The sequence below is a fragment of the Macaca fascicularis genome, chromosome 10 (assembly GCF_037993035.2).
Source record: "Macaca fascicularis isolate 582-1 chromosome 10, T2T-MFA8v1.1".
NCBI lineage: Eukaryota > Metazoa > Chordata > Mammalia > Primates > Cercopithecidae > Macaca > Macaca fascicularis.
This window is the reverse complement of record NC_088384.1, coordinates 63,890,172-63,904,336: the sequence shown is the minus strand read 5'-3', so window position 1 is coordinate 63,904,336 and position 14,165 is coordinate 63,890,172. Positions and strand designations below refer to the sequence as shown.

The 14,165-nt window shown below is 39.0% G+C and overlaps 1 protein-coding gene across 6 annotated transcripts in view; it reads right to left on the bottom strand.

The window, feature by feature from the left end:
* The window catches only part of NAPB (NSF attachment protein beta), a 50,628-nt gene that overhangs the window by 29,271 nt on the left and 7,192 nt on the right, over nt 1-14,165 (bottom strand). For all 6 annotated transcript variants that reach the window (XM_015457631.3, XM_015457633.3, XM_045362394.2 and 3 more), the window contains exon 2: nt 2,093-2,172. In XM_015457631.3, coding sequence (XP_015313117.1) covers nt 2,093-2,172 — 80 coding nt within the window. The remainder of the gene's footprint in view (nt 1-2,092; nt 2,173-14,165) is intronic.

Sequence of the window (14,165 nt, the reverse complement as noted above, 5' to 3'; positions counted from 1 at the left end):
GGGCAAAGGCCACTACCAGGGCAGTGGCCAGGCACCTGAGGTACTTGGGGCAGCACTTAACCATGAAGTGGCAGCTCAGTAACATATCTGGCTAAGTGGGAGCTTTGATGGGCTCTGCCTCAGAAGAAGGTAGTAATAGCTTGGACTTCACAAGTAAAGGGCTTAGAAGGGCCTGACTCACATTACACACAGTGGCTACTTTCATTATTATATGCAAATCTAGACCTGCGGTCTGGCATGTTGAAATGCCATCATTTTTTTTACAACATACACCCTTGCTCTCCTGCTGGCATTTCATTTTTAGTAACTTATCTATGTCTCCTGTCCCAGAATCAGTCATGGTCCATCCTTTTCTTGCTCAGTAATACCACAACACCCAGGCTCTTCTAGGCTACCTCCATTTCTCCAGACAATAGTAAGTGCTTTAATTTTACATTTTCACATTCCCACATTCCAAAACGAGTTGCTGGCTTACTTTTTCACTCTGACTATTCATTCCAATCATTAATAGCAAATGCTAGCTCGGTCTATCTAAACTTGGAAGTGTCGGGCCGGGCACAGTGGCTCATGCCTGTAATCCCAGCACTTAGGGTGGATCACGAAGTCAGGAGTTCAAGACCAGTCTGGCCAACACGGAGAAACCCCATCTCTACTAAAAATACAAAATTAGCTGGGCGTGGTGGCGCATGCCTGTAATCCCAGCTACTCCAGAGGCTGAGGCAGGAGAATCGCTTAAATTATTATATGCAAATTATTATATGCAAATAATTATTTGCATGGATGGCCTGAGCTCATGAGTTCGAGACCACCCTGGGCAACATGGTGAAACCCCGTCTCTACTAAAATACAAAAAATTACCTGGGTGTGGTGGCACGTGCCTGTAGTCCCAGCTACGCGGGAGGCTTAGGCACAAGAATCACTTGAGCCCCGGAGACAGAGATTGCAGTGAGTCAAGATTGTACCACTGCACTCTAGCTTAGGCTACAGAGTGAGACTTTGTCTTAAATAAATAAATAAATAAATAAATAAGTAGTCTCTTCAGGTAAGATCACTTTTTACTTACAAGACCTGAACAAAACAAAAGATGAAATGTGAAACAAACTGTTTTTTCCTCCATTTTAAAAACACAAGACAATTCAGGCATAAGTGTGTTTTGAAAAATAGCATATCTAAAGCCTTAGCTAAAACTAAACTTCTTATAAAGATCTTACCTTTTAGATTCAACTAGTTCAAAAGCATTTTTCTCCTTTGAAATGATTTTAAAGTATCTGCCTTGAAACAGCTTGTAGAGGGCAAGAGTCCCACTTCCAATCCCACAGCAGCTGTGAGCCAGAGCTCAACACCCACGTCCCCTGCTCTGGTCAACGGTAGTCTCCATTTTCACTATAGAAATATCCCATCACTAAGGCATGAAAGATCTCTTTCGCTGAAGAGAGAGGGATGAATTTCTCTGAAAGAGCCATCTCATCTCAGACCAATGAAAACAATAATCCTGTGAATTTTGTTATGCCCGGTCTCACTGGGTAGAAAGCATTACTTTAAAAAATAACCATGAGTCTCTTGAGGTTAAGGTAAATTCATCCCCCTCTCCCCAAACCACACTGTCATAGTTCTCAGTGGAATCACAATCAGTTATTGTGTAGCAGAGAATGGTCATTCTCAACCAATGTTCAGGTAAAGAAAACCAGGCATTTCTCTTTATCCCACTAGTTTTAATGACTTTTATTCCAACTTTCATTCCTTATAGCACTGTATTTATTTAAGCATATTAGTAAGAAACAAAGATTACTCTAATTCCAAGTAATTTTAACTATTTTTAGTTACCAAGTTACCACATGCCTACTGTATTAAGAAGTATGGAAACTAAGACAGACACTGTCCCTGTGCTTGAACTTAAGCCACGCTTTCCAGCTTCATTCACTTAGAGCACACCCCTTCAGTCTCCATGTCAGCAGCAGCCAGGCCAGTTATTCAGCACTGACACCTGTCTCTGGGGTCAATAGTCTTGCTCATTAAGGGAAAACAGTCATTTCTTCCTTCAAAGTGATTTTAAACCATTTGCCTAAAAAACAAAAAAATTCTTTGTACATACCACTCCAATTTTTAGCCATCTTGAACATATTTGCAGCTCTGGTATACATTTCACAAGCCTCTTCTATTCTTGTGTTTCCTCTGAGAAAAAGTTAAAAAATAGGTTACATTTTAACAACCATCCACATCTCTAATTCTCCCTCCCTCAAATGATAAACATTTAGTATGTACTTGCTATGTGCCAGACAAGCATTACAGAATCTTAACCTCTGTTTAAAGGAGATACTCTTACTATCTGTTTTCCAAATGAGAAACTGGGGTGTTAAGTGGTAAAGTTACTAGCCCGAGGTGACATGGAAAGGATAGCTCAGAATTAAGACTCATACACAGGGCAAGGCATGATGGCTCATGCCTGTAATCCCAGAACTTTGGGAGGCCAAGGCGAGCGGATCACCTGAGGTCAGGGGTTCAAAACCAGCCTGGCCAACATGGTGAAACCCCACCTCTACTAAAAATACAAAAAGTAGCTGGGCATGGTGGCAGGCGCCTGTAGTCCCAGCTATTCAGGAGGCTGAGGCAGGAGAACCGCTTGAACCTGGGAGGCAGAGGTTGTAGTGAGCTGAGATGGCACCACTGCACTCCAGCCTGGGCAACAAGAGCAAAACTATGTCTCAAAACAACAACAACAAAAAAAAAAAAAAGAAAAAAAAAAAGACTCAAACACAGATCTGGCTGACCCCAGAACCAGAGGGGTTACAGACTAAAGATGTTACTCTGATTACATCTTTAATCAGAGTCCTTCCCATCTATAAAAGTTGGAAGTTTTATATCAGTCTGAGTAGTTAAAAGTAGGTTTTTCAAAGGAGATTAAATTTTGAAGGATAAAGACATCTTTTCCCTGTTATCTCCCAAGAGTTCAGCATTATGTTTATTCAGAAGCCACATCAGATGAGAAAGTGGCTTTCTACATTCTACAGCTGTATGATGTCAACTCTGGTAAGGGCAAGTCCTTCTCTAACCTGGAGGAGGCCTCAGGGTCCAGCCCAGTATAGAAATGCATTTTGCAACACCCTGAGAAATGCATTTTACAACACCCTGAGAGAAGGGTACCTCCACTGTTGCTTGAACATATACAGTTCTGCAAAGTTCTTCACCGAGCAGCTGACTCCACTGAGGGACAGCTCTAAGCTACTTGGAAATTTCTTTTCACATAAAAGCCAAAATTATCCTCCGTAATCCTCCAAGAGTTAACTTTGCTCTTACTATGCTAAAGTCCCTCCATGAAAGACGTTTATCTTGTCTATATACAATCATAAAATAACCAGCGGAAAACTGAGACGCAGTAGACTCTGTACAGTACACATAACAAGGAACTCAGTGGGGTGTGGACATAAGGACTCAGAGACAGGACAGGTCGAGGCTGACACTGGATGCTGGGCCTGGTATGAACACATATACATGAAAGAGTGCACACACACGTGCCAGGAACTCCAATAAACTCCAAGCTCCAGCAGAGGAGCTTGCAGCTCCGTGTCAACACAAGTCCTAGTGCAGAGCAGAGGCTGGGCATACAGCAAGGCTCAAGTGTGACTCAGACCTTAGGCATTAACTACCAACAGTTTGACCCTGGACTAGTTCTTTAACTCCTTCACACCTCAGTTTTGACATGTGTAAATTGAAGATAATATTATGTATACCTAGGAGTTATTATGAGGATCAAAAGAAATAATCCATATACAGCTGCCACTGCAGAGCTTCACCCAGAGTAGGTACTCAATCAGAATGGTTATCATATCTAGATCCATGTATGGAAGGCATAAAAACCTTTGCGAATATTACATTGTTATGTCTCATAAGGAACATGTTATCTAGAATAAATGCAAATCAAAACCACATATGTGATACCACGTGGCTCCTGCTAGAATGACTAGGATGGGCTACTGTCTGTCAAAAGACAGAAAATAACAAGAGTCAGGGAAGACATGGAGAAATCTTATATACAACTGGGAGGAATATAAAAGGGTGCAGCCACTTTGGAAAATGGGTTGGCAGTTGCCCAAAAGGTTACACCTAAAGTTACCATATAACCGAGCAATTCCATTCCTAGGTACACACCCAACAGAAATCAGAATACTTCCCGTCAGGGCAAGGAGCCTCACGCCTATAATCCCAGCACTTTGGGAGGCCGAGGCGGGAGGATTACCTGAGGTCAGGAGTTCGAGACCAGCCTGGACAACATGGCGAAACCCCATCTACACTAAAAATACGAAAACAATTAGCCAGCATGGTGGCGCATGCCTATAGTCCCAGCTACTTGAGGGACTGAGGTTGCAGTAATCCAAGATCGCACCACTGCACTCCAGCCCACAGGTCTAGGCAACAGAGCGAGACTTTGTCAAGAAGAAAAGAAAAGAGAGAAAGGAAGAAAAGAAAAGAGAAGAGAAGAGAAGAGAGAAAAGAGAAGAGAGAATGGAAGGAAGGACGGACACATATCCACACAAAAACTTGTATGCAAGTGTTCACAGCAGCATTAATCATAATAGCTAAAAAGTGGCCAGGCGCAGTGGCTCATGCCTGTAATCCCAGTGCTTTGGGAGGCCGAGGTGGGCGGATCACTTCAGCGCAGGAGTTCGAGACCAGGCCGGCCAACTTGGTGAAACCTCCATCTCTAGCAAAAATACAAAAATTAGCTGGGCATGGTGGCGGGCACCTGCAGTCCCAGCTACACGGGAGGCTGAGGCAGGAGAATCACTTGAACCTGGAAGGCAGAGATAGTGTCACTGTACTCCAGCCTGGGTGACAGAGCGACTCCGTCTCGAAACAAAAAAAAGCTAAAGAGTGGAAACAACTCAAAAGTCCATCAACTGATTAACAGATAAATAAAATGTGGTATACACACACAATGGAATATTAATGGGCAATAAAAAGAAATGACGTATCAATACGTACTACACCATGGTTGAGCAGTCACAATGATTCCATTTATATGACAGGTCTACAGTAGGCAAATTTTTAGAGACAGAAAACAGGTCAGTGGTTGGTAGTGCTATGTTGTGAATGTTTTTGTCCCCTCCAAAACTAAGTTAAAATTTAATCCCCAATGCAACAGTGTTGGGAGGTAGGGCCTACTGGGAGGTGTTCAGGTCATGAGCGCTCTGCTCTCATGAATTTATTAAGGCCACTAATAAAAGAGCTTGTGAAAGGGAGGTTCCATTTTCTCTGGTTCTCTCTTCTACCGTTTGAAGACAAAATAAGAAGGCCCTCACCAGATACCAGACGCTGGTGCCTTGATCTTAGACTTTCCAGCCTCCAAAATTGTGAGAAATACATTTCTGTTCTTTATAAATTACCCAGGCCAAGGTTATTGTGTTACAGCAGGGCAAAGCAGACAAAGACATCTAGAGGTGGGAGTGTTGGGGAAAAACAGGGAGGTGAGAGAAAATGACAGCTAAATGGTACAGGGTTTCTTTCTGGGGTGATGAAGATGTTCTAAAACTGCGGTGGTTGCATAGCCCTGTGAATATGCTAAAAACCTCTGAATTGTACATTTTAAATCAGTGAATTGTATGGTATGTGTATTAAATTTCAATAAAGCCTCTTCCCTAACACACACCAAAAAAAAATCAAAAAACAAACAAAAACCTTTGGGGACTATGTTACACAGTGAAAGATGGAATAGCAACAAGCCATACCAAACATGAAGTGTCAGAGTAAGCTACAGCTTTCTCTCACACCTTCACGTCCCTTTCCCTCCGCTTCAAATCTACACAATAAAAAAAAAAGAAAAGAAAAATAGCTAATAAGTTTCCTAAATGGAAAATTCCTGACATGAAAACGTTCTCAACCTTAGCTATACCTCCCTTGGCGTAAAGTCTTGCTACTTTCCTGGTTCTTGTTTTTCTAAAGAGTACTGGGAATCTTGAACTGTAATTATAGTTCAATCATTCTTATTAAAGGTTTCTAAATAAAACTAGCTTAATTAAAATGTATTTTATCCACTTATTTTCAGAGACAGATACAGCTAGAATTAACAGAGTTCCTACATTATTCTAGGTTTTATGCTAGATACTTCCATATATGTTATGTCATTTTCATTATTACAACCATGAAAGACACTATCTCCATTTTACCGAAAAGAAAATGGTATATAGAGGTCAATGGCTTATCCAAGGGATTAAATTTAAGCCAAGGTCAGTAGTGTACCTGACACTTGACTTAAAGTTCAGTGATCTTTGAACCTTGCTAAACCATGAGATCCTGTCTCCTGAAACAGAATCACCAGAGGTAGCCTCACTTTAAAAATCCATTTGTCATAAACTGACCATAACTTTAAAACTTCATGAAAAAATGTACTTTTGAAATTACCCCTGATGCTTATTTTGTTTTATATGAAAATTTTTTGTAAATTTTATGGACAAGTATTCAGAATTTGCATTCAAAGTAACAACTGTTATCCAGAGATCTCACAGTGAGGCAGAAGATCCTTGGAAACAATATTCTGTGAAGAATCCATATTACACAGTGACATAAGTTAAATACATGACACTCAATTGACGTTAAGAAGCTAAACTGAGCTAAATTAACTATTGTTTTGTATTACAGGAATCTGACTTGGAAGAAGAAAACATTTTCCCCACCGTGAAAGAAAACACTGCCCAGCAAGCACAAAACCACTGCCACCTGGCTGCCTGGTGGTTCATGCAGCTGAACCACCCCTGCATTCCAGAGGCAAGGCAGACTCTCTTCTTCTTGACCATACTGACTCAGGAAACATTTACTGAGATCTATATGTGCCAGAAAACACTAAGGAAATAAACTTCTTGCCCACAAAGAGGTCACAACGTTGAGGAAAGAATATCAAGCTTCATGGCTAGAAGGGTCTGAGAAAAAGCCTATCAATTCCCCATGTTCCCTTGAGGAAACATGGTCAAAGCCACAAATGTCCCACCAGAAGCCAGGGAACAGTAGAGCTATAAAAACCAATTCATCTTCAAATAATCTAGAATCTTGATTTCCCCCATCCTGAATAATAACTATTTCAGAGCATTCTAAAACTATGACAACCATAGTTTTTTTAAAACTGTGGGTGGGAGGAAGGAGATATCGTAGAATTGTGAGAACTAATGACACACACATCATGAGATGTACCTCAAAGAAAAAGGCTGACAACTCCTGAGGTAGAAATAAAGCTGCCTCTAAAAATCACAAGATATTAGAGTAGAAATACCACAAAAAGTGACAGTGACAGTACTATGAAGATAAGCATGTAGAACCAAAGGCAAAATTCAGCTCTAACATCAGGATGCCATGAAGGGGTGTTTCAAGCCATCCCAAAAGACTGAAAAGGGACTTGCCCAGTGTGGGGAGCTTGGGGGGGATCCCCACAAAGCAGGATAGCTTTTTTCTCATTATTTACCAGCAGTATCTCCTTAGCCACTAGACTGATGCTCTGGGGAAAGGAAGCAGCACAGGGCCTGCCACAATAACAAGGCTGACTGCTTAGTGTCTGGATGGAACAAACTGTCCACATTAATGTTTTAAGGTTTCCCATGTATGCCTCAAAATAATAAGCAAATGTAGGAAAAATTCAGAAGAGAGGAAAATTCAAAATCTGTCTAAAAGTGCCTCTGCCATATAGAACTACTCTGTGATATTATAGGCTCTATAAACAATTTATTTCCACCTGATGCTTCACTTCTGGAATCTCCACAGATTCTAAAAACTTGATAAACTTAACCCTTCCAAAATTATTCTATTTCAGGTCTTAATATATTTTAAAACAGTACAAATCTTTTATGTGATGCAAAAGTAGAGATTTCTTCAGTGGGGGAGATACAGAGGCCCCAGGAGGACATAAAACAACTGGAAGAGATATTTTCACACGTTCTCAACAAAAAGAAATGATAAATGTATGAGGTGATGAGTATGCTAACTATCTTCATTTGATCATTATACAACACAGACGTATATCAAAAAAACAAATTGTACCCCATCAATATGTGCAATACAATGTGTCAATTAAAAACTATTTTTTAAAAAAAGGTAGGAGGGAGATACTCTCCAGAATGCTAATTTGAATTCTTACAACAAAAGGCAGCATCTAAATGTTTCACTGTTCTTTTATAAATCGGTAATGCAGAAGCCCAAGGTATGGTGGAAAGGTCCAGGGCATGGGCTTGAGTCAGACTACCTACAAATGAACACTGTCATTTATTTACCAGCCTTCAGTTCCCTGGAGCAGCCAGGCCTGTCTTGGCCTTGGAGAGAAAGAGAAATTCCACCAAGCCAGCTAGCACTGTACCACTAAGGGGAGCGCTGTCTCGGTGGCCTTGGACTTTTGGAATCAATTTTCTAGGAACTTTCCACTTTGCTTCTGCTTAATTAAGGACAAAAATCATAGATTCTCAAACAGAGAAAATAATCGGAGACATTTAAGGACTGTGACCAAAGTATTTCTGTTTAAGCACAATTTCCTAAAATAAAGCTTATGAGAACAAGTATAACAAAGAAAGCTAGTTAGACTTTATTCTGACAATAGTTTTCTAAAGCCTCAACTTTATATGGGGAGTAGTCATCTTTATAGAGAAGAAATAGGCATAGACTGGACCTATTAATAAAACAAAACACAGATATTTAAATACTTAAGATAATGGTAACTGCTAGATTAATTCAGAAATGACTGTTACACAACCTAATTTACCAAGAGCAGTTTTTAAATTGAATTTCAGTCTTTATAAAAATTTAAGCTGAATTTCAGTCTTCAGAAAATATTGATGAGACATGTGATTCCCAAAAAATCATGGTGGCTGCTTACAGATAAATATATCCACACATCCTCCAAAAACCTTACAGATCAACAAAAAGCAAACACAACCACCCATAATCCGTGCCCACAGCAAAAGGAGGCAGTATTCAGCAAGCCTCCATTAAATATAATTGAGGAAATAAAAAATCCAAAACTACCAGAGCTAGCAACACTGCCTCTGCTGCCAGTCAGAGGGGAATCTGTGGAGGAGAGGGGAGTTTAACCTGGCAATTGTTGTCCAGGGAAGAACTCTCAGCAAGGAAGTGCCCTACCAGGGTAGGCAAACACCCCAGACCAGGTGGAAGACCTGGTAGGTTAGAGCACTGCAGTTGGGAACGAATAGAGGGGCTTTGCCACAGGCAGCAGTTTCCAGAAGATACTGTTTCTGGGAGAAGGCAACTTAGAAGGTGGGGGCAACTCTATGGAGGCTTGGCAGTGAAAGGAAAGAAGGCAAGTGATGGAAATACATTCTTGATACAAAAGAGTATCACAAAATTAGAAGTTACGCCAAACCTCTATCTACCCCTCTACAGCACCATTCATTAAAGAAACCGCATTTAACTGTACCTACACAAGGCAGCATTTAAACTAAGAAACCCGTGAAGTCACACAAACCCCTCATCTCCTGTCACAGAAACACATGCTATTGTGTGTCCAAGAATCTCTGTGACTCTCTACACTAAACATTAAGGAGAAACAGCATCCATATGAAGCTACCATATAAGAAAGAAGATCCTAAGTGAATTAATGCAGGAATAGAAAACCAAATACCACATGTTTTAACTTATAAGTGGCAGCTAAACACTGGATACCCATGGGCATACAAATGGCAACAGTAGACACTGAGGACTCTAGAGGGGCATGGGGGGAGAAACAGTTGAAAAACTATTGGGTACTATGCTCAGTATCTGCATGACAGGATCATTTGTACCCTAAACCTCAGTATCACACAATATACCTACCCAGTTAACAAACCTGCACATGTTCCCCCTGAATCTAAAATAAAAGTTGTAAAAAAGGAATAAATATTAAAATAAAATTGAGTCATACCAAAACAACCCCAAAACAAAAAAGAAACAAGAATTAAAATATGTTCCCTAAAACAATCACAAGGCACAGGAAAACAATTCCATATGACTGAAATATTATTAAACAGATATGAAAGTACATCATAAGTTAGAAATTTAAAAATTCATCATGGAAATACACACAAAAAAAGTAAGATGATGAACTCTTGTTTCAAATTCTAGAAGGACAGAAATAAAAAGACAAAATGATCTCGGAAATAAAATCTCTGTTATAACATACCTAAGGGGAGAGCAGATTCTACTGACAATAAGGAAAACTATGCAAACAGTCAAGAGAGCAAAAATGAAGAGAAAAGGATCTAAGTAAAAGTGATACAGGATGGGCAAAGAGCCAATATCAATGTAATTAGAGTCCCTGAAGAAGGGAGGAAAAAAACCCACTTTCACAATCTGAGAAAATTTTCTGGAAACAAAAGGCATGAATCTAAATACTGAACAGGCCTACATGTACTTGGAAAACTGACCCAGAATAGCCTACTATGAAACATATCCTAGTAAGATGACTAGATTTTATAAATGAAGAACATTTCTGGGCTTCCACATAAAACGGCAAAGTTACTTCTAAAACTAAGAAAATCAGGGTAAGACTTCAACAGCAATATACAGAGCAAAAGAACAGTGGAACAATCCTCTACCGGAAACTCAAGGGGGAAAAAAGTGTGAGCCAAGGATTATACAATCAGGCCATCCATGAAGCACCCCCAGTGTAAGCCAGGACCCAAGGGATAACTAAGAGATGACTAGGAAACATAGTTGAAATGAGTGGTGGTGTCACTGCATATGTTGTATTGTATATCTAAGACAAAATGTGAGGACAAGGGTAGAAAAATAATAAGGAAACACTTCTATGTCTGATAAAGTACAAACAGCTTAAAAAAAAAAAAACAGGCACATTAGAGAACAAGAGATGTAGAAAATGCTCACTGAGAGGCACATAGGTAATAGGAGTTTTCCAGAGTAAACAAAATAATAGGCACCTAAGTAAGGAAAAGGAGCTAAGGATATTTAAAAACATTTATAGCATAAAGGTAACCAGTAGAACAAAATTACAAACCTTCCTAAAAAGAGAAAAGAGATGACATGAAGACAAATAACAATGAAAATATAATATACAGTACATATAGTGGTATGACAGTTAAGAACCAATCATATACTTGTCATTTTCAGATCTGCTCACAAAATAAAATCCAACTTTGTGCTCAATACAAGAAACACAACTAAAATACCAATTCCGAAAGGCTTAAAATAAAGAGATGGTCAAAAGTATACCAAACAAATCAAGCAGCTCTTGTTAGTGCTGTCGTAACAGCAAATAACCCTGATGTCTCCCAAAGGCTTCTCTCAGACACTTGACTTGTTACTGCAGACTGGCTGTGACTGCTGGCTCTTTCTCCAAGTGTCATCATTCTCTACTGTGGAATGTACCACTTATCCAGTATATATACTCTTCTTAATTTCTTACAGAAGGAAAAAGCCATGGCACAAGTGCCTTCCACTCATACTTTATCAGTCGAAGTCAGTCACACAGCCACAACTGGCAGCAGAGGGCACACGGTAACAGACGGCATGTATGATCCTCTTACATAATACAGTCCTAAGGAATGCAAATACAAGCAATAAGAAAATAGAGATTGCTACCCTGCAATGAGACAAAATTTGGGCTCAAAGGCCTTCAAGAAGCTCACTTACTTCATAATGCTAAAAATATAATTCATAATAATATTAGTTGTGAAAATCTATGCACCAAAAACACAGTAGCCCCCTTTATAAAGCAGAAATTGCAAAAGTTAAAAAAGATAGAAATACACTTATAAGAAAGCAGATATTAATATGCCCCTCTAAGTCCAAAACAGATCAAGTGAACAAAAAATACAGACATGAAAGACACAGACAATATAATCAATAACTAGACATGAGGGATCTCTATCAAAATTTGACAAGAAAATATCCACTTTCTAAAGTATACACAGGGGATTACAATCCCAGCACTTCGGGAGGCCAAGGCAATTGGATCATTTGAGGTCAGGAGTTTGAGACCAGCCTGGCCAACACAGTGAAACCCCATTTCTAGTAAGTATACAAAAATTAGCCAGGTGGGGTGGCACATGCCTGTATTCCTAGCTACTGGGGAGGCTGAAGCAGGAGAATCGCTTGAACCTGGGCGGCGGAGATTGCAGTGAGTTGCACCACTGTACTCCAGCCTGGGCGACAGCATGACTCTGTCTCCAAAAAAACAAAGTGTACATGGGGGCTGGGTGCAGGTGGCCCATGCCCATGATCCCAGCACTCTCTGGGAGGCCAAAGCAGGAGGATTGTTTGAGGCCACGAGTTCAAGACCATCTTGGGAAACACAGCAAGACTCCGTGTCTAAAAAAAATTTGTGTACCTGGACCATTCATGAACACCAACAACATATTAAGTGGCAAAGAAAATCTCTGATTATAATGAAAAAAAAAAAAGTTTAAGTAATAATATACAAAGAAAGGCCATTCTTTCTACCTGGAATAAAACCCTTAAAAAAAACCTCTTGGAACAAAGGGGAAACAAACTAAGATAAAAATATTGTATAACAGGATCTATAAAATACAACTGAAGCAGTTTTAGGAACAAAAGTATAGCCATGAATATTTGAATCCATACAAATAAAATAATGAAAACAGTGAAAAAACACCTCCCTAGAAAAATGAACCAGAGAGAAAAACAAAAGAAGCCAAAGAAAGCAATAAAGATAAAAGTAGAAGTCAGTAAGACAGAAAACACAAAACCAGTAGAACAAATCAATCAAAATATTCGTTGTTTAGGGAAAAAGAATCAAAAGAATCAAGGAAAAAAGGGAAAAAACACAAATACAAAAATAAAGTCACAGAAGAAAATTACTAAAACAGAACATTTTTAAAAGTCAGAAAAGACTACTATGCACAATGCAAATATATTTTTTAAAACTTAGATAAAATGAATTATTTCCTAGGAAAACACAATTTACCAAAATTGACATCAGTAGAGAAAGAAAATTTAATTACAAACTCCAGAGACAAAAACAAGAAAGTTAGCAAAGAAATACCCATCAAAAGCCCCAATGGTTTCACTGTGGTGTATTCTTAAACCTTCAAAGACTGGAGTCCAAAAAAAAAAGAAAAAATCCAATTTATTTTTGGGAGGCACCTGCAACAGCAATACTTCAAGCTGATAAAGACTACATACAAATGAACTGTAGATAAAATAATCCTAAATTATATACGTAAAAATAGAATCTAAGCCGGGCACAGTGGCTCACGCCTATAATCCCAGCCCTGTGGGAGATGAACCAGGCAGATCCATTCGAGCCCAGGAGTTTGAAACCAGCCTAGCCAACATGGTGAAACCCCATATCTAATAAAAATACAAAAATTAGCTGGGCATGGTGGCCTGTGCCTGTAATCCCAGCTGCTCAGGAGGCTAAGGTGGAAGGATCACTTAAGCCTGGGAGGCGGAGGTTGCAGTGAGTAATGAGCACACCAGCCTGGGCGACAAAGTGAGACCCTGTCGCAAATAAATAAATAAATAAATCTAAATTTAAAAATATATTACAATCCTGAGATTTACTCCAGGAGTGCAAGGACAGTACAATACAAGGCCTCGTATTTACTAATTAACATATAATAACTCTAAGGAGAAAAATGTTTATCTTCACAGATATTCAAAAAGGCCTTCAAAATACAACACTAATGCATAATGAAAACACGGACTAAAACTGGAATTGACAGACATGTCCTTACCATGAAAAAAGATACCTTAATTCAAGAAAGTACTGACTTTACCCATTTCCTTAATATATCAAAAATATCGCAATTTGGACAATATATTCTCTTTGACTCCATAACTCACAAAAATAGAAAAATATATTAAAAAATTTTTAAGTAAAATATTTTGATTAGCTTAAATACTTATTCAGCATTAATTCATATGATTAATTAAGATTTAAATCTGCTGTTTATATACACAAGGTAATAGAGATTGAGATATAACTAAGTAAAATGAGGGGGTAAAGGGGAAAATCTAAGACCATGAAAGTTATAATAAATTCTTCATCATTTTTAGCAAAATCAATAGATACTGTCTAAAATCAAGAAATCAGAAAGTAGAAGTGCTCTAAAATTATTTAGAAATATGGTGGCCATCAGAAAAACTAATGAGAAAGTTACAAATGGTTGCTTCTTAGGAGTGAGATTATGGAAAAGGCTCAGATAACTTTTCTTTTCAAC